This window comes from Hypomesus nipponensis, chromosome 18 (genome assembly GCF_054491055.1).
Source record: "Hypomesus nipponensis isolate SF chromosome 18, ASM5449105v1, whole genome shotgun sequence".
Taxonomy (NCBI): Eukaryota; Metazoa; Chordata; class Actinopteri; order Osmeriformes; family Osmeridae; genus Hypomesus; species Hypomesus nipponensis.
In genome coordinates, this window is record NC_140378.1 from 15399210 (window position 1) to 15422504 (window position 23295).

Genomic DNA, 23295 nt, shown 5'->3' on the forward strand with positions numbered 1-23295 from the left:
GGACAAACACACAGATTTCCCCCTGGTATCATCCATCGAGACAAACACACAACTATCCATGTCTTACTTGGTGTAAAATGTCTGTACACTGTAATGTAGGTGCAGTGTGACTCATGAAGACAGTTCCTCTACTTCTCCTGGCTCCTGCTGGGTTGCTCCAGGAATGTTTCAGTTCCCAAAAAGGTCCCCAGGTCTCTCTCTCTCTTCTCCTGCTCTCCCCTCCTCCTTACACAACTGGATCACTGCAGCACCGTGCTGGGCATTGTACTTTACTGTGCCCTGGGACAGTGAGCCAATGTTTTGTAGAAGAATCTGAGAATATGTAATGCTATTGGTATGTTTATCATCTGCAAAGGTGTGGCAGCTATCACATTACATCTTGGAAGGATCTCAACTCCCTGTTCTCTCCTAATCTTGTTTTCTCACACACATACCGTAACAGTTTGAGGTGTATTTTGGAGATACTTTCTAGCTTGGGGTAGTGTAGAGTAGAGGCCAGATATCTCTGTCTGTCTTTCCTGTGTCATCCTGCCAAGTCTTACAAAGGTTACCAAAAACACTGGGTCAGAAGGGTGAAAACAGGTGGTGGATATTGGTCGAGAGATAAAATGTGTGCATGTTTCTCATTTCCTGACTAAGTTGAAATACAAGTTCAAGTTTCATTTTACCATTTGCAGCTATAGTAATTCTCTGCATCCTATCCAGAGATTTACAAAAGTACAATTAAAGGATTAAACAGAATACTCACAACTGAAAGTTTGGTTTGATTCTGGCCAACATCTGTCTCATGGTTTACATGTGTCAAACACACCTGTGTAAACCCATTTGAGCACGTCTGTGATGCGTTTGAGATGTCTGAGTCTGCACGTTTGTTCCTTTACATCAACAACCTCAATTAAACTTACCCCAAATACAACAATGCTGACACGTCTATAGCTAGATTCTCAGTCAGCACACATGCAGACACACAAACATGGACGCACAGCTAGAGAACAGCTGTAACATTCAACACACACAGACTAATATTTTAGGACTCCAAGCCGGCCTCATGCAGACCAGATTCAGCACACTGGGTCTACCACATTCAGTCGTGGAAATCTACATCCTACTGTACGATGATGTTAAAGAGACAGAGCAACAAGAGTGGATGCTTTAACCCAAATGAGAGAAGAAAAGTTGCATGGGAAAGTAGTTCAGGAGAGCTGAGCTCTCTGTCCTGACAAATAATCATTTTTTAGTGTTTTTATGCGATGTTTTCAGTTTTTGAATAGGTAGTAATTCAGAATGCATACTGACAATAATCTGAATAACTGAGAATAAGTTTCACTTTTGATCTGACTGAAGAAAAAATCGAATTGCCCCAGATAAACTGGAAGTGGTTTATTCATATCACATTGATAAATAAAGACAGAGACAACTGCAGGATTCACTAGAAGAAATATCCCAATCCTTTCGTTTTCTTACTTAAGAAGGAATATAACTCACTTCACCAATTTGGTAGAATATGTGTGTAAACATATGGGCTGTTAAAATCATCCATCTGTCTAAGAAGTGACTATCTCTTCAGAAGCTGAACTTAGGAATTCATTGTTTGTTTGCGTGAATGCCTTTGAAGGCTGAACATTTCAGTGCAGCTTACTCAACCTTTGCTTTGGCCAAACCTCTGTCTAAACAAACAACACAACAAGACAAGGCGGAGCAAACATGAGAACACATCACATGCCGATGCCACACTTAAAAGGCTAGAGAGGTGTTTGAGGAACAAAGCCACCCTCAGATCTGGACCAAGCCTCAAGGGGGTCCTTATCTTCAAAAGTCCAAACGCTGCTGGTAATTACAGTTTATCATCCCCCAATTTTACATCAGTTCCTAGTATCAATAAGGGAGTCAGTTCAGGGCAAACCAGCCTGGGCCTAAACTGTTTATTTTCTTTAGTGAAATATCCTTTTAGGTGCAGGTGTGGGCCAGGGACTTTTCGGTCTGCAGTCCAGGTCAAAGCAGCATGGTAGGTGACATCTTACTGGGCTAATCATGACAACTACACTGAGAGAGACTATTACAGACAGGGTTCCAGGGTTCCCTTTGGTCCTGTAGGTAGGGACACATTCCGTGCAGTCCAGTCTGTTGCTCACTGCTGGTCCTACGCAGGAAAGCAGATGGAGCAGCATTCCAGACAGATCTCCAGACAGTCGGACGACTCACAACAGTCCTCCAATATCCCACAATCCCACAGGGCAGAGCAGGCGTCCTCGTCACAGCAGGCCATGCCCCCCGAGGCCCCCTCGCCGCAGCAGCAGAGCGCCTCACAGCCCATGCCACAGGCCAGGCACTGGGACAGAACCGAACACAGAGACAGGACCTCGCAGAACAGACAGGCCAGCACACAGTGAACACAGCAGTCTGGACGGACGGAGGAAAAGTTACGTTAAAACACAGAACATATGAGACGTATCCATCTCTGTATATACACTCCGTCTACACATGTGAATAAGGTAAACGTGGTGCGAATGAGGCAGCTATCAAAGTCTGCCTTGTGAGATAGAGGCCCTGAGAGGAACATCTGCGTTGCTGTGGCCCACTGATAACAGCTGTCTCTCGCCCACACCAGGACACACACGCACGCCCTCGACACCTCGCCACCGGGCTGTGATACGGCAGTTAACGGACGTTAGCAGCTCTGCACTCCCTCCCTACCTACCTTAACCCTTGTGCTGCCTTCGGGTCACAATGACCCCAAGGTTCACAACGACCCATCGTTGTGCTGCGACAACTTTACCCAATACAACAACAAAAAAAGAAGCATTTGCTTTTAACCTTCACGCTGTGGGGGGTACGAGACAGTTAATTCACTTAATTTTTGTATGAGGTAAAGTTGTCGCAACATGTGGAGAGGTCACAATGACTGAAGGGTCACAGTGACCCGAAGATAACACAAGGAATAAGATACCTGAAGAGCTCAAAAACATTTCACACATCACGTAGAAAGTTGTCAGAGCCACAACATTGTTATTAATCGTGATCCTGCATGTGAAGCCTGAAGTGGACTGGGCCCTCCTCACCGTCCCCTGCCACCTGCTGGATCTGGGTTGCGTCGGCTTTGAAGGACTGCTGGCTCTTAGTGGCGGAGGGCTGACGCTTCTTGTTGCCCGGGCAACCCTGGGCTTCTTGCCGTCCGTGACCGTTACATTGGGGAGGCAGGGGGGGCAAGGAGGCAGGCGGGGGAGTGCAGATGGGAGGGTCCCCCGTGATCCGGGCCTCTGGTGTGGGTGGAGAATCCTCTTTGCTCTGGGGGTCCTCTGAGAACGGGGTTGGGAGATGGAGATGGAGAGATTGAAAGAGAGAGAGAGAGAGAGAGAGAGAGAGAGAGAGAGAGAGAGAGAGGGAGGGAGAGAGACAGAGAGAGGGGAAAAGATCAAATAGATAAATACTATCCAGCCAAGCTCATTGCAGAGTGACACATAGAAATGACTTATTACTGTGACTGTAAGGAACAAAGGAATACAACATTGAATAAAGAGGAGCAACCTTACCTTTCTGTGTTTTGTGATTTGTGGACTTGTGGTTAGGCAGGAGTCGAGCAACGTCATCGGTTGAGAGGTTGTCTGTCATAGAATCGTCACTGTCTCCATCCTCCGTTCTGTCAGTCTCTGAGGAGAACTCTGTCATGTTCACCAACATGAAAAAAGACTATGTCAAATCCATGGTACTTGTCAATCCAAATTGACTCCCTACAAAGAGCGTTTAAAATGTAGTTCACCATGCAACTGTATTACACAATCTTTACGTGAGCAGTGTCACACAGGAATACGAGCGATTCCTCCATAGACTAGTCTCACTTGTGTGCTCTGGGAGGGTTCTGTTGGGCAAAGGCTGAGTGATGATGGGGCATTCAGACTGCTCCTGGGCCTTAGTTGGTCCAGTCTGGGTGACACTAGCCTGGGTGCTAAAGCTACCCTCGCCTCCCTGAGGGGGCACCCCAGCTTCCATGGTGCCAGTCTCCTGTCCAGATACCTGGAGACTTCCCTGGTGGGATAGACAGGGAAAAGGTTGCTTACAAACATTAAGAGTAACTCCCCTTCTCGCCATACCCTGGCTGTACACTATAACTGAAAATGTAGGTATAAGAACTGAACTTTAAACTTGGAAGCTACCATATTGGCAATAAACAATTTGTGTCTGCGTGTGTGTGTGTTTTCAGAGCTAAGAAGGAATTAAAAAGTGGTAGCTTACACAAAATATTATTTATGAAACATGCATCACACAAAACATCCGTAAAAAAACTGCTGTATAAGGATACCAAATTCCCCCAAAACATAAGCCTGTATGGCTTGTAAGTATGTGAATAAAATATTCTCACCTGCGCTTAATTTTCGAGCCAGTCTTTTATTTCGTTTTTTTTATATTAAAAGGTTAAATAAAACTATATTAAGTTAACACCCAGCTTCTGTCGGATATCCTTCCATTTGTACTGCGGACCTATGCAGCTGGGTCTGAACGTTGTCGGGAGGCAAAACTTATTTGAGTGCTTGAGCGTCACCAACGACCACCCCCTCTTCCTCCACAAATATATGGCACCATGGACGGTACAGTTGTGTTTAAATCATTAGAGTTCACACGAGATAAATCACTGTTGTGCAAGGCTTAATGGCCCAGTTGGAGCCTGAATGTTTAATATCTATTTTCAGTGTAGGCTACAATAGTTCAATATCTCTGTTTTTGTAGACTAAGTAGGCCTGTTTCTAAATTTAACTGGTATTGATCGACGCACAATTTGTAATACACTAGTCAGATGATGCGTTGTTATTTTATAACAATGCTAGCCTAAAAGAGGACACGAAACATTTCGATTAAAAACACAAAAGATTCATTCATTTGGTAGAACAGACAGTGTTTAAAATAATCAGATTATTCTGATGTTGCAATTTTTCTATTCCAACCCTGCCATCTAGCGGTAAAGAAATTATATATTTCCAAGTGAACGCTATTTCTTACCAACGCTAGATGGCGGTATGTCAACCATTAGGCTACATCAACTAAAAAAGAGAAGAAGGGGACACGAAGCATTTTGGATCAAATCATTGTTTGAAGGCATCTGAAAATTCAAAACAGGCTGAAATGATGTGATTTTGTTGTGCAACTGGCGTGGTCTTCACTAAAGTGTCCGTATTATTATATGTTTTTATAAAGTCTGCTTGACGGCTCCAGAGAATGGTAAGTGGGGGAAGCTGTTCTCACTTAAATCTGCAGCGGTCCATCAGATGGACACAGTTGCATTGTCCACTAGAAAAACTGCTGATTTGTTTTACAAATAGCTTGGTCTCCCCCCAAAAATATGACTGTGTATAAACGAGGTAGATTACATACACAGTTTTGTTTACGAATATAGTGCATGCCATCATTTGAAGATAGATCATTAACGCAACCAGACATAAACGTAAACAATAGATCCTAATTGAAATCAGACATAGCCCACATCATACAACTTAAACCCTGCAAATGCACTAATACATGAAATGACCGTTTGTAAAACACCAAAGGGTTGATCTTCTTGCAGCCTATCAGATGATAGTCATCAGATGATAGTCATCTGATAGAAACAGGAGGAAACTGAGCTGATGATGGTGTGTTGTGTCCCTGATGGCTCCCCTCCAGGACAGCGAGGTGTCAGATGCAGACCCTGACAAGCCTGGGCCGGAGTCGTGCACGGACCGGCTCAACGCTCCCGTCTACTGTGTCTGCCGCAGGCCTGACATCAACTGCTTTATGATGTGTGTGGTGTTCTGTTCCTGCTACTGCACACACTACACGGGCCCTGATCAGTCACATGATCAGTCACATGATCCATCCGACAACACATCAGGCACATGCACAGCACTTGTAGGACTAAATAGTAGTGCAATGACACACACACACTTAATGCCTTCCTGTACCAGGTCCCCAGTTGTCCTGGTCCCAACTCCCTCTTCCTTTATCCCTGCAGTGGGTGTGACTGCTGTAACGAGTGGTTCCATGGCGACTGCATCAACATCTCAGAGAAGGCTGCCAAGGCCATCCGGGTCTGGTACTGTGAGAAATGTCGAGGTAAGCAGACCTGAGGGGCACAGGAATGTCTCGGTTTAGATTTGTGGTCTGAAAAACACCTGATCTCATCTGAGTGGTCCAGTGTGTTGTGTTTAACATGTATGTGTGTGGGTCACCTGTGTGACTGACTAGCTAAAGACGGCTCCCTGGAGATCAAGTTCCGTCCTAAGAAGCTGAAGGAGGTGGACCAGGAGAAACTGGAGAAGATGGACAAACAGCAGCGCAGCGGGACTCCTGACATGAAGATGGACCGGCGACGAGGTTCAAAGGTAACACACCCCTTCCTCATCTCTGGTCAGAGGTTTGATAGACTAGAATAACGTTACATCTGTTTAGCTGAAATTATAACACAAGCTACCATCACTTTAACTTTTTAGTCAATCTCAATTCCAAATGACATGAAGGGTTTAAACTGACTCATTAATGTAGGATGACTAATATAACTATATACTTGAAAAAGAACACAGTATCTCTGAAAATTCACATATGCATATGACCTACATGTAGCATTCTTAGGCCCTGGCATTTCTGGTTTGTCAGAACAAAAGAGACAAAAGGCATAGAATGCTTTCCTTGTCCTGACAATTGCAAACACAATATAGGATCACGTTTCAGTCATTGTTCTGCTCCAGGCTGAGCTGTTTCTGTCTGTCCTCATCCTCAGGTGAAGCGGTCAGCCCGCATGTGTGGTGAATGTGAGCCGTGCATGAGGACTGTGGACTGTGCCCAGTGCGACTTCTGCAAGGACATGAAGAAGTTCGGAGGACCCAACAAGATCCGCCAGAAGTGCCGGTTCAGGCAGTGTGACGTGCGAGCCAGAGTGAGTGATCCTAACCTTCTAACATGGCCTGTCTTGTTTGCTCCTACGCATTCTGGGATCTGTTTGAATCTGAGAATCTCAACATTCTCCAATTTACAAACATAGTTTCCTGTTAGGTTTGCTGTAATGCTGTTAGAATATGCTAGGGGGAGCTGTGTGGATAAGACTGGGACCCATGAGAGTAGGAACTACTGTGTACAGGATGGGTTTGATCAAACACACCAAGAACCATTGTGTAAAATACCTTCATGTACCCCGGATCCAAGCTTTACCCCCCTCTGCCACCATGGTAATCCTGTGAGGGAAGCCTCCTTGGTGACAGCCATTGACACTGCTCTGATATTCACTGTCTCTCCTTCCTGTAGAAAATGCTGCGAGTGAAGGATGAGGAGTTTTCCTCAGCGAAGGGCAGAGGTCGTCTGCGCAGGGCGGAGAACCTGTCAGACGAGTACAGTGAGAGTGAGATGGAGCTCTACCAACACTACAAGGCTGCAGGATACGATGACAGCAACATGGTGAGACTGGGGTAGGACTAGTACAACATGGTAAGACTGGGGTAGGACTAATATAACATGGTAAGACTGGGGTAGGACTATTGCAACATGGTAAGACTGGGGTAGGACTAATATAACATGGTAAGACTGGGGTAGGACTAGTGCAACATGGTAAGACTGGGGTAGGACTAGTACAACATGGTAAGACTGGGGTAGGACTAATATAACATGGTAAGACTGGGGTAGGACTAATATAACATTATAAGACTGGGGTAGGACTAGTGCAACATGGTAAGACTGGGGTAGGACTAGTACAACATGGTAAGACTGGGGTAGGACTAATGCAACATGGTAAGATTGGGGTAGGACTAGTGCAACATGGTAAGACTGGGGTAGGACTAGTGCAACATGGTAAGACTGGGGTAGGACTAGTACAACATGGTAAGACTGGGGTAGGACTAGTGCAACATGGTAAGACTGGGGTAGGACTAGTACTACATGGCAAGACTGGGGTAGGACTAGTATAACATGGTAAGACTGGGGTAGGACTAGTGCAACATGGTAAGACTGGGGTAGGACTAGTACAACATGGTAAGACTGGGGTAGGACTAGTGCAACATGGTAAGACTGGGGTAGGACTAGTACTACATGGCAAGACTGGGGTAGGACTAGTATAACATGGTAAGACTGGGGTAGGACTATTATAACATGGTAAGATTGTTAGGATGTGAAACGATTTATGCTAAGCACCCCTCATTCTCTGATGTGTCCAGCCATGGGCCAGTGATGATGAGGATGGTGCTTCAGACCCAGCAACGAGGAAGAGGGCTGTGAAGGTCAAACACGTGAAGAGGAGAGAGAAGAGGTCCGAGAAGAAGGTAAACAAACTGTACCACACTGTTGTCTTTCTTTCTGCCTCTTGCCCAGACAGAAATAGACTTGGTACACACTGGTATTGATGAACTCAGCATCAGACTGTTGGGTACAAATGGATGTACAGTACCAGTCAAAAGTTTGGACACATTTTCCCATTGTGTCCAAACTTTTGACTGGTACTGTATATCCAAAAAAACTTCAATTTCTAAATCTAGAACCAACCTTGATTGTGGTAATGAATCCATCTCTACTGTCTGTCCTTTCATCTTCCTCATCAATATCCCTCCCTTCACTCTCAGAAAGAGGATAATAAAGTGCGTCGCCACAAGCAAAAACAGAAGCACCGGGAGCGCGTGCGCCACAGCGAGCGCAGCACAGAGGTGAAGGAGGGGAGCTCCACCAGGCAGTGTCTGGGGCCTGGCTGTGTGGAGGCGGCACGCGCCAACTCTAAATACTGCTCCGAGGACTGTGGCATGAAGCTGGCTGCCAAGTAAGGATCCTCCCAGATTCCACTATAGGACAGAATCAAAATGCTGTAATTGATGTAGCCCTTCGTGTTTTATGCTCGAGTTACTACTTACTGTTTGCTTGCTTACCTGTATGTCTTCCAACCATTCTTCCTGCTTTCCTACCTGTCTTCCTGTTTGTCTGCCTACCTGTTTGTGTTTGTCTTCCCGCCTGCCTGCCCTTCCTCCCCTGCTGTGTAGTCGTATCTATGAGATCCTGCCCCAGCGGATCCAGCAGTGGCAGCAGAGCCCCTGCATCGCCGAGGAGCAGGGCAAGAAGCTGCTGGAGCGCATCCGCCGCGACCAGCAGTCGGCCCGCATGCGCCTCACCGACATGGAGAAGCGCTTCCATGAGCTGGAGGGCATCATCGCTAAGGCCAAGCAGCAGGTCGTGCAGCAGGACGAGGAGGTCAGAGTTCGGGGGTCACGTCATCCAAGGCCGTCATTGATTCAAATCCTCATTGATGCATTCAACCCTGTATTAGTTTCTATTGTGTAAATGAGTCGTGAATAAAACCTTCATATTATGTTCGGGTGTGATCCTAGCGCCTAACCTGCTCCCTGTCTCTGTGTCCTCAGGTGAATGAAGGAGAGGGGGACGACACGGACCTACAGATCTTCTGTGTGTCCTGCAGTCACCCCATCAACCCCAAGGTGGCGCTGAGACATATGGAGAGGTGCTACGCCAAGGTCAGTAGACTGGGAGGCTGGATTCTTCCAGACTCTATGGTGTGTTTCATGTCAAAAAACCACTGAGTGTTGTCATGTTCCTTCTTCCACAGTATGAGAGTCAGACGTCCTTTGGATCCATGTACCCCACTCGCATTGAAGGGTAAGACAACTACTTAGTCATTTTCAATATGTTAACATCTTCCAGATTGGAATGTTGTCAACACTGATGTCAGGAATATCAGTCTGTTGAGAGGTACCAACATGTCTCCGTTTGTTCCCCAGAGCCACCAGACTTTTCTGTGATGTTTACAACCCTCAGAGTAAGACTTACTGCAAGCGGCTACAGGTGCTGTGTCCAGAGCACTCAAGGGATCCAAAGGTGTGTTTCTCAACAGGTTTTTTTGAACACCCTACGCTACTGCCTGATAGCATGATACTTTCTGACATCCAACCTTTCTGTCTGCATGTCTGGGTTATTGTATTTATGTGTGGCTACCGACGTACATCTCTATCTTCGGAGTATTCATCGGTTAGAACAGCACCAGTGTTCTCAAGTCAGAAGGAGCTGTAGCTCCTGCTCCAGATGTAGCCTAGAAGATAACCACCACAGCCAAACTAATGGAAGTGTTTACAGTCATCCAAGCAACACTGGCAGGTATTCAGCATACCAGACTGTCTATTTAAGAGCCTTCATTGAAGGAGATGGATATTAGTCAAGGAGAATCAGCATTAATTATCATCTACAAAATTGACCGAGGGAGGGAGGGAGGGAGGGAGGGAGGGAGGGAGGGAGGGAGGGAGGGAGGGAGGGAGGGAGGGAGGGAGGGAGGGAGGGAGGGAGGGAGGGAGGGAGGGAGGGAGGGAGGGAGGGAGGGAGGGAGGGAGGGAGGGAGGGAGGGAGGGAGGGAGGGAGGGAGGGAGGGAGGGAGGGAGGGAGGGAGGGAGGGAGGGAGGGAGGGAGGGAGGGAGGGACTTTCTAAATTATTTTCTGGCCTGTCCCGTCATCAGGTGCCTGTGGACGAGGTGTGCGGGTGCCCCCTGGTGAGGGACGTGTTTGAGCCCACTGGAGAGTACTGCAGGGTGGCTAAACGCAAGTGTAACAAACACTACTGCTGGGAGAAGTTGCGGCGAGCAGAGGTGGACCTAGAGAGAGTCCGAGTGGTACGAGACTGACCCTCTACATCTTCACCCCTGTTAGCTTGACCTACATGTAACCATACATGTTGTTTGGGTTATTTAATTGTGTTGACGTTTCTCCCCCCCCCCCCCTTCATTTTTCTTTCCCCTGTGTTTGTTTCTCTACCCTCCCTCCAGTGGTACAAGCTGGACGAGCTGTTTGAGCAGGAGAGGAACGTACGGACAGCAATGACCAATCGGGCGGGCCTTCTGGCTCTTATGTTGCACCAGACCATTCAGCATGACCCCATCACCACCGACTTGCGTTCCGGCAAGGACCGGTAAATGTCCAGTAGAGACAACGATGGACAAATATGGACAAAGTAATAATCTGGCTATGAGATGGATGGTCAGCAAGACACTAACACAGAAACACAGGCGGACAGATGGGCAAAAGTCTGAGGTAGTTTATAGAAAGACGGTTAGATGGAAAGATAGAAGATTGCATGAGTTTACTACTATGTTATGGACATGGGATTTCATGGGTCGTCCATTTGGCTTTGTGGGATATAGCATAGGCCGATCCAAGTTTTGATTATTTACACATCATGATGTTGTTACAACTTTACTACAGTCCTTTGAGATTGGGCAGCTTGAAAATATTGTATGTGTATTGTTTTTACTCACTTTAGAGAAGAGGGACTAGTTTTAATGTAGAATATCACTCCCATGAAAGTTTTTGACAGTATCGTGTTTTCTTGGTATATGTATTTTATGGTACTTCTTGCCCACAAATGACTGTAAATTGTTTGAGTTGTCAAACGCATTACATTTGCCAACATTTTGTAAAATAAATAAATCAACAAAGCAAATTTGAATCAGTTGACCTTATCCATCGACTGTATGATAGATATATCGATGCGACCTAATTGAGGGTTTGTAGATTAGTCAGGGAACTTGTAAGCAAGTAAATCATTCAAATCCTTTCAGTTAAATTCAGTAAATTGCGTTTTTATGTATATCGAGGCACCCCTCCCCCAACCACTCTCCTTCCTCTGAACCACCGCCTGCAGGATTACAGTGGACACAAAGCGCCATCTTGAAAAAAACAATAGGCCGGAGCGCGCGAGAGGAATTTTGGGTCGCGATGCGTGTATGGATTCTTGGTTAGGTACATTGACAGAAGGATCATTTTAAACTGTCATTATCAGATATTCATAAATGTAGTTCCTCAGTTGACAATCTTCTACAACATAGGCTTTTCTCCTATGTGTAGGATAGGTATGTTTTTAAAAGATATAGGTTTGTCACATTTTCAACCTCCAGTCCCTGCCGGACCTGTAGTGTAATTGTTTAGCATGTAGACCCCATAGACTATAAAGTCTGTGATGTAGACCTAATTGGTCGATTTTATTGAGATGAGCGCTGGAAAGCTAGGACTAATTGGCGAGTCTAACCTAAATATACGCTTAAGTTAAGTAGCCAAAGCCATGCCTACGTTTGGCCTGTGGTATTGTAAATATGACACTGGACTGCCATTGTGAATTTAATTATGTGGCGCAATGTCTGTGAAATAAATGGCTTTTATAATAACTTTGACAAAAGGGCCCAAGAACGGATAACCTATGTTGACATAGGCTACGGGACAGCGCATCGCCGTACAGTAGGCCAGGCGACATATAAAGCGTACTTATAGTGACAACCAAAGATTTACATGCGTGACCTACAAACGTAGCCTGCGACATAGCTAGCTAGCTTACGTATTTCTCTGTCATACGATCCATACTAGTTCGTACCGATCGTTTCAACTTTGCGCATGCGCAGTACATTCAGTGATCGCGAAAAGAACGGAGGTTGGACTGGCAGTAGACGTGCGGGTGTGAGTATGGAACTAATTTGTTTCTAATTCGCAGTTCGAACTCTTGGGGTGGGTAAAATGATTGACATGGGCTGACTGCAACATACTAAAATTACACACTAAAGTAGTCAGTTAAATGTATCGGTAACATGGCAAAAAAGGGTATCGAAGAATAGTTCTGTGCATCAAGCACTCAAAGCGAGTTCCAGTCGCGCGGATAAAAACACGTCGCAAGCTTCTTTGGAGCAGCGGAGGGAGAAAGTGAGGAGGTGGTGTAGCTGTAGGGGGAGGGACGACGACGACGATACCCATTTTCCCCCACATTTCCTGTTGCTAGTTGCTACCAGTCTTTGGTTGCTACAGAGGAACGTATTTTAATGCACACAAATGTAGACAAAAATGATTTATTAGCCGTCCCATCCCACAAGTATCAGTCAAATTGAATGGGTTGCTTATTGTTTTGATTTAATTTATTGTTAAATTAAGTGAAGACACCGAGACTACAACTTCTGACAATTCCAATTAGCTAGTCGTCAGACACACTTTCCTAAGAATCCAAAACTGCCAGCTGCTGTCCCTAATTAAATATTTAGAGCCAGTTTATGCCTTAAGTCTTAGGTCAATTTGATTGTTCTGTCATTCCTGATCAGCCACAAACCGGTCCCGTTAGACCATATATGTGGTCGTGTTTGTGGTCAAACTACAGTGTCAACAAGGTTGCCCTCTTAATTCTTGCGAGTTTTTAGAATATATCAACCAATCAGTGTTGGATTAGCCAATGCCTTGGTCATGGTTGCTCGTTCTCAATTGTAAATTTAATTAGCTGTTTTGTAACTCAGGGATTTTTTTTTACTAATGGTGTTAGGGTAATTCCATGTGGTGATAGTTAATGGTTAATGAAAAAATACTTTTATGTTGAAATGTAGAAAACTATCCTAAATCCATTACATTGGATTTAGTGAATGCATTACTATAGATTTATATTAAGATAATGTTAATGCATCAATTGTTTGTACTTAATGCGAGACTCAGAGAAGCTTAACAAAGGGGTTCTGACCAACCTCGTCAAGTCCAGGTGTCTAGAACCCCAAAGAAGTCAAACTAACACAACACCCACCTAGGGAGGCTCGTGGCCTACGAGATTTGGTTCACAGCCTACTCATGGAGGACATCATAAGTTCCTGGCTATAGACCACGTATGCTCTTGTCATGCCCTCAGCAGACACCCAAGTCACGGTACCTGTGTCACCAACAGAGAAGCCGTGGTCTCCTACATGTCGACCCACACGTCCTTGGACCAACACGACAGCATAGTCCCTGTTTGAGGGCAACGTTTGGCCGTGCAAAATCTAGAGCGGCAACCTCATTCCGCTTCTCTCCACAGGGACGAGCAGTGTTTTATCATTGGACAGTTTATGCTGAAGTCTGTTTAGACATGGCGTCAGCCATAGCGTGACTAATACGCTGCAGTGCAGTTGTTTTTTGCCGCTCAGTCGCCCGGTGCTCGGTTGCACGCTGTAAAACAGTCACCATGACAACCCCTCTTTCATTTCCCTTCCCCGGGCTAAGTATATTCAGAGATCGCTCCTCCAATGTGTAGCCTTGGAAATTCATTGGCGAGAGGGAAGGGGGGGTGTTGAAGGCAAGGCCCAAATTCCATCATTAAGAACCTAGTTCATTTCATGTTCGGTCACAAGTACTTATTTGTAAGCTAGCTTGCGTAGTTTGGGAGAAAAAAAACTAGAATATCCATATTTTAGACATAATTACTAATTGACATCATTGTTTTGTGTGTCTAGAATGGTTTGCTGCTTGTCAGCATGCCCAATCACCATTGGAGAAAGACACCGACTCTGCCGTCTGCTGTGGAGATGGTGAAGCAAGATTGGAGAGGATATTTTTATTTCAGTTGGTAGTAGAAAAAAGGTCTATTAGTCTAGTGGTTAAAGAAGGATGGCATGGAAAAAGAGACTCTTATTAACAGTGATTTGCTGCCTGTCAGGCAGCCAGTCAGGCTACCAGTATACTACTGTAAAGTAGACAAGCCCACAGTAACCTCTTATTGGAAGAAAACTTTGATGGACAAGGAGCGATTGAACCAGCTGACTTCCATGGACACATCTGGCAACGATTTGGCAAATGAGGCTGCAGACCTCGGAGGGGTCACAGACAACGGGACTGCAAGTCTGGAAGAGGACACTGCCAGTCAGGTTTCAGAGATGGGCGGAAGCCAAGCCAATGAGAGTGAGGTGTCAGGAGGGATCCGAGCCAATCAGACTGTAGATTCAGGAGGGATCCATGGCAGTGAAAGTGTGGAGTCTGGCGTTGGGCCAGATGAAACAGCTGGCCGGTTGAAGAGTGAAATGTTAGGTGTGGGAGCGGAGGGCCGCATCGAGGCTCGGTCCAGTGAAGACTGGGACCGGAGGGAGGTAGAGTCCGAGGCTCCAGTCATGGTTGAAGGGGTCGAGGTTGAGCTAGACGACAGTCTTCCTGGCTGGCTGGAGCCCCTGGAGGAAGAAGATGAAGAGGATGATGATGATGATGATGATGATTTGGCACCAACGGTCTCCCAGTCCCCCTCTCTCCAGCTGGGGCTGCTGTCCCCTCACAGGCTCAGCCCCACAGCAACACACCCTGCTCTCCCCCAGCTGCCCCAGTCCCTCCTGTGTCCCGTCAGCCCCTACCCAACCACTGAGAAACAGAGCCAAAACCAACGTTCTACACCATCAGACAGGGACTCAACAAACCCCAGGAAGCCCCACCACATCAGGCTGCTCACCAGGCAAGCCTCAGGAAGAGTCGGCTCCTCCCTCAATGGGCACGACCAGGTGAAGAAACTGCAGGGCAGGTGAGAAGCTATAATCCAGGAGGACCACGAAGGAAAACTAGAAAGAAGGAAATATCTTCATGCTTTTTATTTCAATAGCTTTTTATTGTGATTTTTTTGCTTGCTTATCCCCCTGCTCCATCCACACCTTTTCTACAGAAGCTGTGCCAAGTGTGGAGATTCACTCCCAGACTTGAAGACGGGTGACGAGGTGGAGCTGTGTCCTTCGTGCAAACGTAGGGAATTCAAACACCTTATCTTCATTTACGCACCATCGTTTATCATCCTCAGGGTCTTTGCATGCCAATACAAGACTGCAGACCAGTGCAGCAGAGTTTGCCATTTGAAAGCCCTACTTTGCAAATAATGCAAAACTTTTTTTTTTTTTTTTTATTCAGCAGAGAAAAAGTCTCCTCCAAGTATTGTATTCAGGAAGGTAAGACCAGCCCAACTTCAGCGTTTCTGTGTGTGTATCAATGTTGTCTGAATGTGCATCCATCTGTGTTTGACTCTCTGTCATTAGTTCTGCGAGCGACAGGATACTTGTGCTGGCCCCACTTTGACCTGGTTAGGCATGAAGACGTGTTTTCAGTTGAGGCCCAGTGTCATGGCTGCAATACAGTAGAGCAGTTATCCCTCCAAATCTACCGAACCATTTGATTGGTTGCTTTGTTGGTGCAATTATGTTGTTGTTTTTGTAGCATTAAAAAAATGAGTCAGAATGATTGTGTAGACGAGTTTGCCAGCTTTAGCTTAAATTGCATTAGAATCAATAAGAGTATTTTCTGAGACCTGTACCATGCTGGGTTCAACCAGTCTTTTCTAGCTTGTCTTCTGCCTCTTGTGTTTTGTGGTTGCCACAGGAGTGGAAACAGTCTTCTAGAGGTAAACCATTGAAACACACAGAGGTACAGTAGCATCCATTAAAACTGTTATCTATGTGTTAGTAATATTTTTGCTCTGGTCTGTTTTGATTGGCTGATTTGGTTGGTTGTTTTGCAGATTCATTTAAAGGGTTATTGGTGTCAAGGGTTGTGGTGTGGCATAAATAGTATCGTAGAAGTACAGTGTCAAGGGATTTGTTCTTCGACTACAACGTGTAGTGACAGATTTGTTTGTCACAAGGGAAGATAAGCACTTTTAAAATGTGTGTCTCTTCACTGGGTCCGAGTAAGCGTTGTAATGCTTGTGATTGGTGTAACAGATGACTGTCATTTGTGGTCTGACTGGTGACTGACTGTTGTGTTGGTGGACTGACAGCTGATTGAGTGCTGTTAGTTGGCTGTCTGTTGTGATAGTTTGAGGACTGTTGGCTGACTGTTGTGATGGTGACAGTTATGTACTGGTGTCTCTCCAGGTGGGGGCTGACCGGTGGGTGCTGGGGAGGTTCAAGGAGGAGGACGAGGAAGAGGAGGAGCGCAGCAGGACTGTTAAGGTCTCAACACCCCTCTACAACCCTGTAACAACCAGAGTCAAGGATGCATGTGTAGAAGTGTATTCCGTCCACTCTCCCTGGTCCTCCAACCCCATGTCTATGTTGTCGAGCCCAGTGGAGATGACTGATTCAGTATATCAGTATATCAGTGAATGACACGCATGCACACCGGTGGGATGTGTGAATGGAAAGTAATGACACCATAACGCTGATTTTGTCCCTCCAGAGAAAAGCCAAGATGGTGACAAAGGAAGAAGCCAAGCAGGAGCAACGGAGAGCACAGAAGGTGAGGATGACTGTCTGCTGGATGTGGTTTCCCGTTTATGCTTCCAGGGAATGACAAGACAGGTGGAGGACTGTTTCATGGTAACATGGTTGTGCCAAGCAAGCTCACTCAAATACTGACTGTAATATACAAGGTGATATATCTTTACATATTATTCCTGTCTTGCCATATTATTGTCCAGTTCTGCAAGTCCCCCTCACAGAGTGAGACTGGTGACACGTTCCAGAGAAAACCCTTCAGAGTCCCTCAGGTGAGAGACCTACTCCTCACTTTGTGCTCCTGAATGAGCAATGGTTGCTTTGGGATTGTTGCTTTAACAGCCCATTTAGATCTGGTACCAGCCAATCATATTGAGTAGTCATCTCAACAAGAAGCTGCAAGCTAAAATCCTGTGTGTGTTCTGACCTTGCTTTAATCACCAGGCTCATGCCAAAGGGAAGACATCATCTCCTGCTTTCAAGATTGTACGTATTACCAACTGTTGGCAAGTCTACTTAACCATGGTTGAGGCTGGGTCTTACCTTTGCGATTTGAGTCAAATATCCCCCTGCTCCAAGAATGTTCTACCCTTCACTTACCCTCCTCTTCCTCTTCTCTCCCCCAACCCCTCTCCAACCCCTCTCCAACCCCTCTCCACCCCCTCTCCAACCCCTCTCCAACCCCTCTCCAACCCCTCTCCAACCCCTCTCCAACCCCTCTCCAACCCCTCACATCATAGTTTTATCGTAAGTTTCGAAGCGTGGCCTGTACGAAGTGTGCCGCTTGTCTGCGTAAGGACTGTGGCAAGTGTAAATACTGTATGGACAAGCCCAAGTACGGAGGGAAGGGCAGACTGAAGCAGAAGTGCATCATGCGCAGGTGCAGAGCCATGGTAAGCAGCCAACTGGCAACCACAGAACGCTCACTTTAACCTTGAATGTGTTTGTGTCTGCATTTGTGTGATGGCTTTGTGTTTCCTTCTCTGTGTGGTGCGTGCGTGTGTGTGTGTGATGGGTGGGGTGTGTGTTTCTTCATATAAACGTGTGTGTGTGTGTGTGGTCAGCAACCAGCCAAGGCCAGCCAGGATCTGCTTGGGCCTACTGTCCCTAGACCCACCCTGAGAAAAGTGCCCCGGAAACGCAAGAGATCCAGCTCAGAAGACACGACGGAGGAGGACGAGGAGGGAGAGAACAGCACCTGCAGTGCAGACGGGGAGTGGACCCCTCACGTGAAGACGCCGAACAAGGAACGTACTGCCACTCCAGTGACACATGTGAGCATTTCTAATTGACTTTAATGGCGTTAACCTAGCCTTTTTTAGGGCAGGAGGTTGTCTAAACGTATTGTGGATCGGATAATAATAATGATAAGACTTTATTTATATAGCACATTTCATAGAAGAATTGCAGCTCAAGGTGCTTTACATAGAATCACTAAAAACAATAATACAAGTGCTAAAAGTAATAATTAAAATAGCAAACAATGATATAACTGAGAAAATTAGTAAAACCCTTCTGAGATCAAATTAGTTAAATGCTTTGGTAAAAAGGCAGGTTTTAAACAGTCTTTTAAAAATGTCTAGCATGTTTGCTTCCGTAATATTTATGGGTAATTTGTTCCATAGTTTTGGGGCGTAATTGACCAAAGGCCACATCACTAATCTTCTTATGACAGCTTCTGGTGACTTCTAATAGGCCTCCATCTGATGATTGCAGACATTGTTCTAGCTGTTGTGTAGTTCATAAGAGAGTTAGCAATGTATCTATGTCTTTGTCCGTGTAGAGCTTTGTATGTGAGGAAAATGACCTTAAAATCAATTCTGAAGGTAACAGGGAGCCAGTGTAAAGTAGCTAGGACTGGACTAACGTGTTCTCTCCTTTTCGTTTTGGTGAATAATCTAGCTGCAGAATTTTGAATGAGCTGTAGTCTTTCAGTGGATTTCTTGGGAAGACCGGTGAAAAGTGCATTACAGTAGTCCAGCCGGCTGTATATAAAAACATGAATTAACTTCTCTGCATCATTTTGGTTTATGAATGGTCGTACCTTTGCTAAATCTGTTTTGGTCACTTTATTAATGTGAGAGTTGAAAGTCAAATCTGAGTCCAGGATTACACCAGGGGAGACCTCTGGTTTAAACCAGGGGATTAAACCTCCTAGATTCTTAGTAAGCATCTCTCTTTGGTATTTGGGGCCACATAGTAGGACTTCAGTTTTGTCTTCATTTAATTTAAGAAAGTTATCATTCAGCCATTTATTTATTGCCGACAGGCAGTCGGTAATGGAATTGATGGCCTTTGCATCATTGGGTTCAGTGGATATATATATATAGTTGTGTGTCATCTGCCTAGCTATGGAAATCTATGTTATGTTTTCTGATTATGTCGCCGAGTAGTAACATATGAAGAGAAAAAAGTAATGGACCTAAGCAGCTTTCTTGAGCAACTCTGTAGCCGTTCTCATGTTTCTTAGACCTATGGTCTCATAAACTAACATAAAACTAGCTTCCTGTCATATATGATTTCATCCAGTGAACCCAATAAGCTTTTCCAGTCTATTGATTAGGATGTCGTGCACTGAGATCTAACAAGACTTTATTTGCATCAGAGTTTAGTCTGAGGTTATTTTGATGACAGCAGTTTCAGTACTGTGATATGTCCAGAAACTTGACTGCGAGACTTCCAGGATGTTATTTTCTTCAAGAAAATATTTTAATTGGACTAATACTATCTTTTCCAGTACTTCTACTGGATAAATGGAAGGTTTGATATTGGTCTGTAATTTGCAAGTAGACTGTTATCCAATTTGGGTTTCTTCAATAGGGGCTTTACAACAGCTGTTTTGAAGGCATCTGAAAAGACGCCAGTTCTAAGGGATGTTTCTAATCTCTAGCACCGAACCTGAGACACTATTGATAGATCAATACAAACAGATGTGAAGATCATCTGTTACTCCGGTTGTGATGACTAACTTATCCCTGAGAATGGATATCATCCGTGTCTTTTCTAATGCCACAGGACGACTGCCTGCAGACTGTGGAGTAGGTACCTAAAGCTGTGGTGTGCTCCTCCCTCTAGCTGGCCTCCTACATGGTGGTGAACCCTCTGACTGGCGAAGTGTTCCGAGCAGTAGCCCCACCCACTCAGGAGCAAGGTTCACACAAGTACCTCCAGGTCAATGGCCATCCTTTTCCCCCCAACATACTCGGCGCACCCAATCTGCCCTCCCACTTCACAGTGAGTCTTTATCCTGCATGAGGGGAGAGGGAGGGTGGAGTGGGGTAAAGGGGGAGGGTTGAGGGGAGAATGGAGGTGTGAAAATCAGATTGAGTATGGAGAATGGGGTGTAATCAGTGACCTAATTGACCCCTGTATCCCCCCTCAGAACCCACCATATGGTGTCACTAACACTGATAAAAAAATATATATATATTTAGCAGATGCTTCTATCCAGCTCCACTATTTGAGTCTGGGAAGCTCCTGTCTCAGAATAATATGTCTGTAGTAAGAGTCATGTTTGTGTTTCAGACTCCCTCAGGTGTCAGCGCTGGCCTGCCTAGCTACCTGGATGGTGTTCCCCAAATCTTATTCCAACCCAAAGAGGAGAGCACTGACTACCAGTGCTGGCCTCCACCCACACTCAACCCACCCAGCAAGGAGAATGGCCAGCCTTTGAATTATGAGAACACATTGAACCAACTCAGTCACCTGGTCCAGCTGAAAGAGGAGTTGGCTCCGGTGCAGTGTGGTGAGGCTGACAGGGTGGTGGACATCGAGGTGGAGCTTGATTTTGGTTCACCAATCAGATCACCTGACACACTTGGCATGAGCGAAGAGGTCAGCACTGAGGTGGAATGTGAGGTCACGGTAGAGGAGGATCAAGCAGGCAGTACTGAATTGGTGAGCTCACATCCTCTCTCTCCTTCTCTCTTACTCTCTGTCTGTTCATGACAGCCATCAGAAGCCCCACAAGGAGGTTCAGTATACCACTCAACCCCATCCCTTCTCTCCCCCTCTCTGCCCCCCCCCCCACCTCCCCCTCCTCTCAGGAGCCGTACTGTCTGGCAGAGACGACCGAGGTCATAAACAAGCTGGACGGCAAAGAGAGGGCGCTGTTGCGTTTCCTGCGCGTGCTGCGCCGCACCGTGCTGCCCGCCCACTGGGTGTGTGTGATGGCGGCAGGGCCCAGGCTGCAGCTGCTGCAGTGCTCCAAGCTGTCCACAATGGGAGACACAGTGCTCAACATCCAGCCTGGCTTCTCCTACCAGCTCACCGTGCAGCGCCACCACCTGCTGCCCACGCACACCCTCTACGACTCGCACCCGCTCTGCTTCGCCAACACCAGCCAGGTGAGGGGGTGGGACCAACGAGTCTGCGAATGAACCAAGGAATCTGTTGTGGACACGTTTCAGAGTGTGTGTGTGTGTGTGTGTGGGGGGGGGGGGGGGGGGGGGGAGAGTCACTGAGTGTGTGTGTGTGACTGTAAGGGCGCCTAATCTAATCCAGTTGTTTCCCTGACAGGTGGTGAGCCTACTGCTGGAGCTGGAGGGCATGGCCGTGTGTCGAGGGTTTGAGCATGGCCTGCCCCGGAGCCTCTCAGAGCCCGTCCTATTGGTCAGGGCTGCCACCTGCCTCCTGCTGGTGCCCCAATCACAGGAGCGCTGTGAGCACTGCCAGGAAGTACTGCCTCTCTGACCCAGGAAGTGACTAAATGACAGGATGGCAGAGGAGGAGTAAGACAGAGGAGGGTGACAGTGACAGGAGACACTGTCACAGTCAGAGGAGGTTGAATGATGGAGGAAGGGGGGGGGGTGAGGGATCAATGGTGAGAAGAGAGGAGGGAAGCGACTTGGGCGGATGAGAGAAAAAAGAGGATTGATGGAAAAGGTGGTGTCGGAGAATCCAGCGCGACATCCAACAGAATTGTTGTTATAAAAGTGTTGTCCATATGTAACAGTGTTTTCCACTGTCAAAAACTGTGGCTCCACGTAAGCTGTGTAACAAGGCGTTGTAACCCTGTTAAGGAATATCCCTTAAGTTCCTTCCAATCACAGGATTCCTTTCTCTCTCATCTCTGCTGCACTGATACTCACAATGGTGCTGCTACAGATTGTGGCCCCTCCCCCCAGGTAACAGTCATTACTGATGACTATATGCAGGAGACAAACGTGCACCCTACTGTAGATCTCCTTTCGTCCCAGTGATGCCATCATTAAAGGCCGGTATCTGATTTAAGGCTCTTGGATGACACCAGCAATTCTGTCTCAGTAGGGGTGGGCTGGTTTAATCTGGGCTTCAACATGAATGCAGTGAAATCTGCGTTACAAACTTGACTACCTCTTCTGAGTTTCTGGACCTGCAGCTACTTTCAAATTTCACAAAGGCTTATTTCGTCGTTTCCAATGTCTCGTTCGACAGACCTGAGCTGTCCACTTTAGACTGTAAATGTCTTCATTGAGATGCTTTTTAACCAAGACGGCTGCCTTTGGGATGAAACTGTAGTCTTACTCTCTAGCCAGATGTAAAGCTAAAAGAAAACAAGTTTTTAGAAATTTGAGGATTTCTATTGATGTAATCCTACTGTCTTTAGTACGTGTGGTTGCTGTACTAAAGCCTGTACTAGACGATGCATATGTGGTCTACTGAATATGGGTCAGTAGAACACTTGTTTTAGTCTCGAACGACGGTTTTGACAACGGTCCGCTCAGACTCTCTTACATGAAACACCATTAATGCCTTTCATGAGAAGCCTTTAATAGTATTCACCCCAATGTTAATGTCACAGTCTCTGCTATCTTAAACAGTGTCTTCTGATTGTATGCATCTACAAACCATGGTGCTAAGAGTTCTGAGGTGGCTCGGGGTGGGCTTGGTATGGTATATAGTCAACCTTGGTGTGTAGTTTCCTTTAATCTGTGCTTTTTTTTATGGCAGTTGTGAACATACAACAACAAATAACCTCATCTGGTCATTCTGCTTACTGCTGTCACTGCTTAGCCAAAGTTTTCTTTACCTTGATGTATGTGTTCAGTGTATGTGTTCAGTGTTTCTTTTATTTTTTATCAAAATCTCTGTAAATGTTCAAGTTTGTAATACAGAAAACAGGTGTTTTTAAATCACGTCTTTGTCTCTTATACTGCAGACCGACCCCAAACACCATGGTTAAGAACACTGCTGTTGTCTTACAGACCGACCCCAAACACCATGGTTAAGAACACTGCTGTTGTCTTACATTACTGAGTGAGAAACATCTAGAAAGAGGAGCTTTGGTTTTTATTCCTCTGATTTGGTGAGATCAGAGATTTCCCGAAGGCAGCGAGGCTTATTGCATGTAGTTGAGTATTGAAAC

The 23295-nt window shown here is 46.0% G+C and overlaps 3 protein-coding genes across 10 annotated transcripts; 2 read left to right on the forward strand and 1 right to left on the reverse strand.

The window, feature by feature from the left end:
- Nucleotides 1–1365: 1365 nt before the first annotated feature.
- On the reverse strand, nt 1366–4515 carry LOC146252364 (myoD family inhibitor). 2 transcript variants are annotated; one of them, XM_084681307.1, is made up of 5 exons: nt 4358–4515; nt 3837–4023; nt 3531–3659; nt 3060–3296; nt 1366–2400 (listed from the first exon to the last, which is right to left on the reverse strand). In XM_084681307.1, exons 2-5 carry the CDS (start codon nt 3985–3987, stop codon nt 2141–2143), a joined length of 777 nt encoding a protein of 258 aa, XP_084537433.1. In that variant the 5' UTR covers nt 3988–4023; nt 4358–4515; the 3' UTR covers nt 1366–2140. The 2 variants fall into 2 exon arrangements, with proteins under 2 accessions (XP_084537433.1, XP_084537434.1); XM_084681308.1 differs by lacking the exon at nt 3837–4023.
- A 526-nt stretch (nt 4516–5041) lies between these two features.
- cxxc1a (CXXC finger protein 1a) lies at nt 5042–11431 on the forward strand. Of its 4 annotated transcripts, none has more exons than XR_014732059.1 (14): nt 5042–5211; nt 5653–5768; nt 5981–6081; nt 6214–6350; nt 6746–6901; nt 7267–7416; nt 8169–8273; nt 8571–8761; nt 8979–9186; nt 9357–9467; nt 9560–9609; nt 9732–9828; nt 9970–10104; nt 10458–10595. XR_014732059.1 is itself a non-coding variant. In XM_084680136.1 (14 exons), exons 1-14 carry the CDS (start codon nt 5209–5211, stop codon nt 10908–10910), a joined length of 1725 nt encoding a protein of 574 aa, XP_084536262.1. In that variant the 5' UTR covers nt 5042–5208; the 3' UTR covers nt 10911–11431. The 4 variants fall into 4 exon arrangements, 1 of the variants encoding a protein (XP_084536262.1); XR_014732058.1 differs by having other exon boundaries at nt 9984–10104; XM_084680136.1 differs by lacking the exon at nt 9970–10104 and adding an exon at nt 10764–11431 and having other exon boundaries at nt 10458–10610.
- A 174-nt stretch (nt 11432–11605) lies between these two features.
- Nucleotides 11606–23062, forward strand: mbd1a (methyl-CpG binding domain protein 1a). 4 transcript variants are annotated; one of them, XM_084681107.1, is made up of 15 exons: nt 11606–11736; nt 14223–15271; nt 15410–15486; nt 15649–15686; nt 16114–16158; nt 16608–16685; nt 16912–16971; nt 17153–17221; nt 17394–17435; nt 17690–17842; nt 18014–18223; nt 20025–20183; nt 20475–20846; nt 20996–21295; nt 21468–23062. In XM_084681107.1, the coding sequence occupies exons 2-15, from the start codon at nt 14382–14384 to the stop codon at nt 21639–21641; spliced, it is 2667 nt and encodes an 888-aa protein (XP_084537233.1). In that variant the 5' UTR covers nt 11606–11736; nt 14223–14381; the 3' UTR covers nt 21642–23062. The 4 variants fall into 4 exon arrangements, with proteins under 4 accessions (XP_084537233.1, XP_084537234.1, XP_084537232.1 ...); XM_084681108.1 differs by having other exon boundaries at nt 11706–11846; XM_084681106.1 differs by lacking the exon at nt 11606–11736 and adding an exon at nt 11865–12444.
- Nucleotides 23063–23295: the final 233 nt, after the last annotated feature.

Bases quoted from the DNA above. Each gene is read 5' to 3' on its own strand.
- cxxc1a (XM_084680136.1), top strand. The intron at 5,769-5,980 runs GTGTGTGGTGTT...TTATCCCTGCAG, and splicing joins GACATCAACTGCTTTATGAT to TGGGTGTGACTGCTGTAACG. The intron at 9,468-9,559 runs GTCAGTAGACTG...CTTCTTCCACAG, and splicing joins TGGAGAGGTGCTACGCCAAG to TATGAGAGTCAGACGTCCTT.
- mbd1a (XM_084681107.1), top strand. From the start codon at position 14,382: ATGGAAAAAGAGACTCTTATTAACAGTGATTTGCTGCCTGTCAGGCAG. The intron at 17,436-17,689 runs GTACGTATTACC...CTCACATCATAG, and splicing joins CATCTCCTGCTTTCAAGATT to TTTTATCGTAAGTTTCGAAG. The intron at 18,224-20,024 runs GTGAGCATTTCT...TCCTCCCTCTAG, and splicing joins CTGCCACTCCAGTGACACAT to CTGGCCTCCTACATGGTGGT.
- LOC146252364 (XM_084681307.1), bottom strand. From the start codon at position 3,987: ATGGAAGCTGGGGTGCCCCCTCAGGGAGGCGAGGGTAGCTTTAGCACC. The intron at 3,297-3,530 runs GTAAGGTTGCTC...CCCCGTTCTCAG, and splicing joins AAATCACAAAACACAGAAAG to AGGACCCCCAGAGCAAAGAG. The intron at 2,401-3,059 runs GTGAGGAGGGCC...CCGTCCGTCCAG, and splicing joins CCAGCAGGTGGCAGGGGACG to ACTGCTGTGTTCACTGTGTG.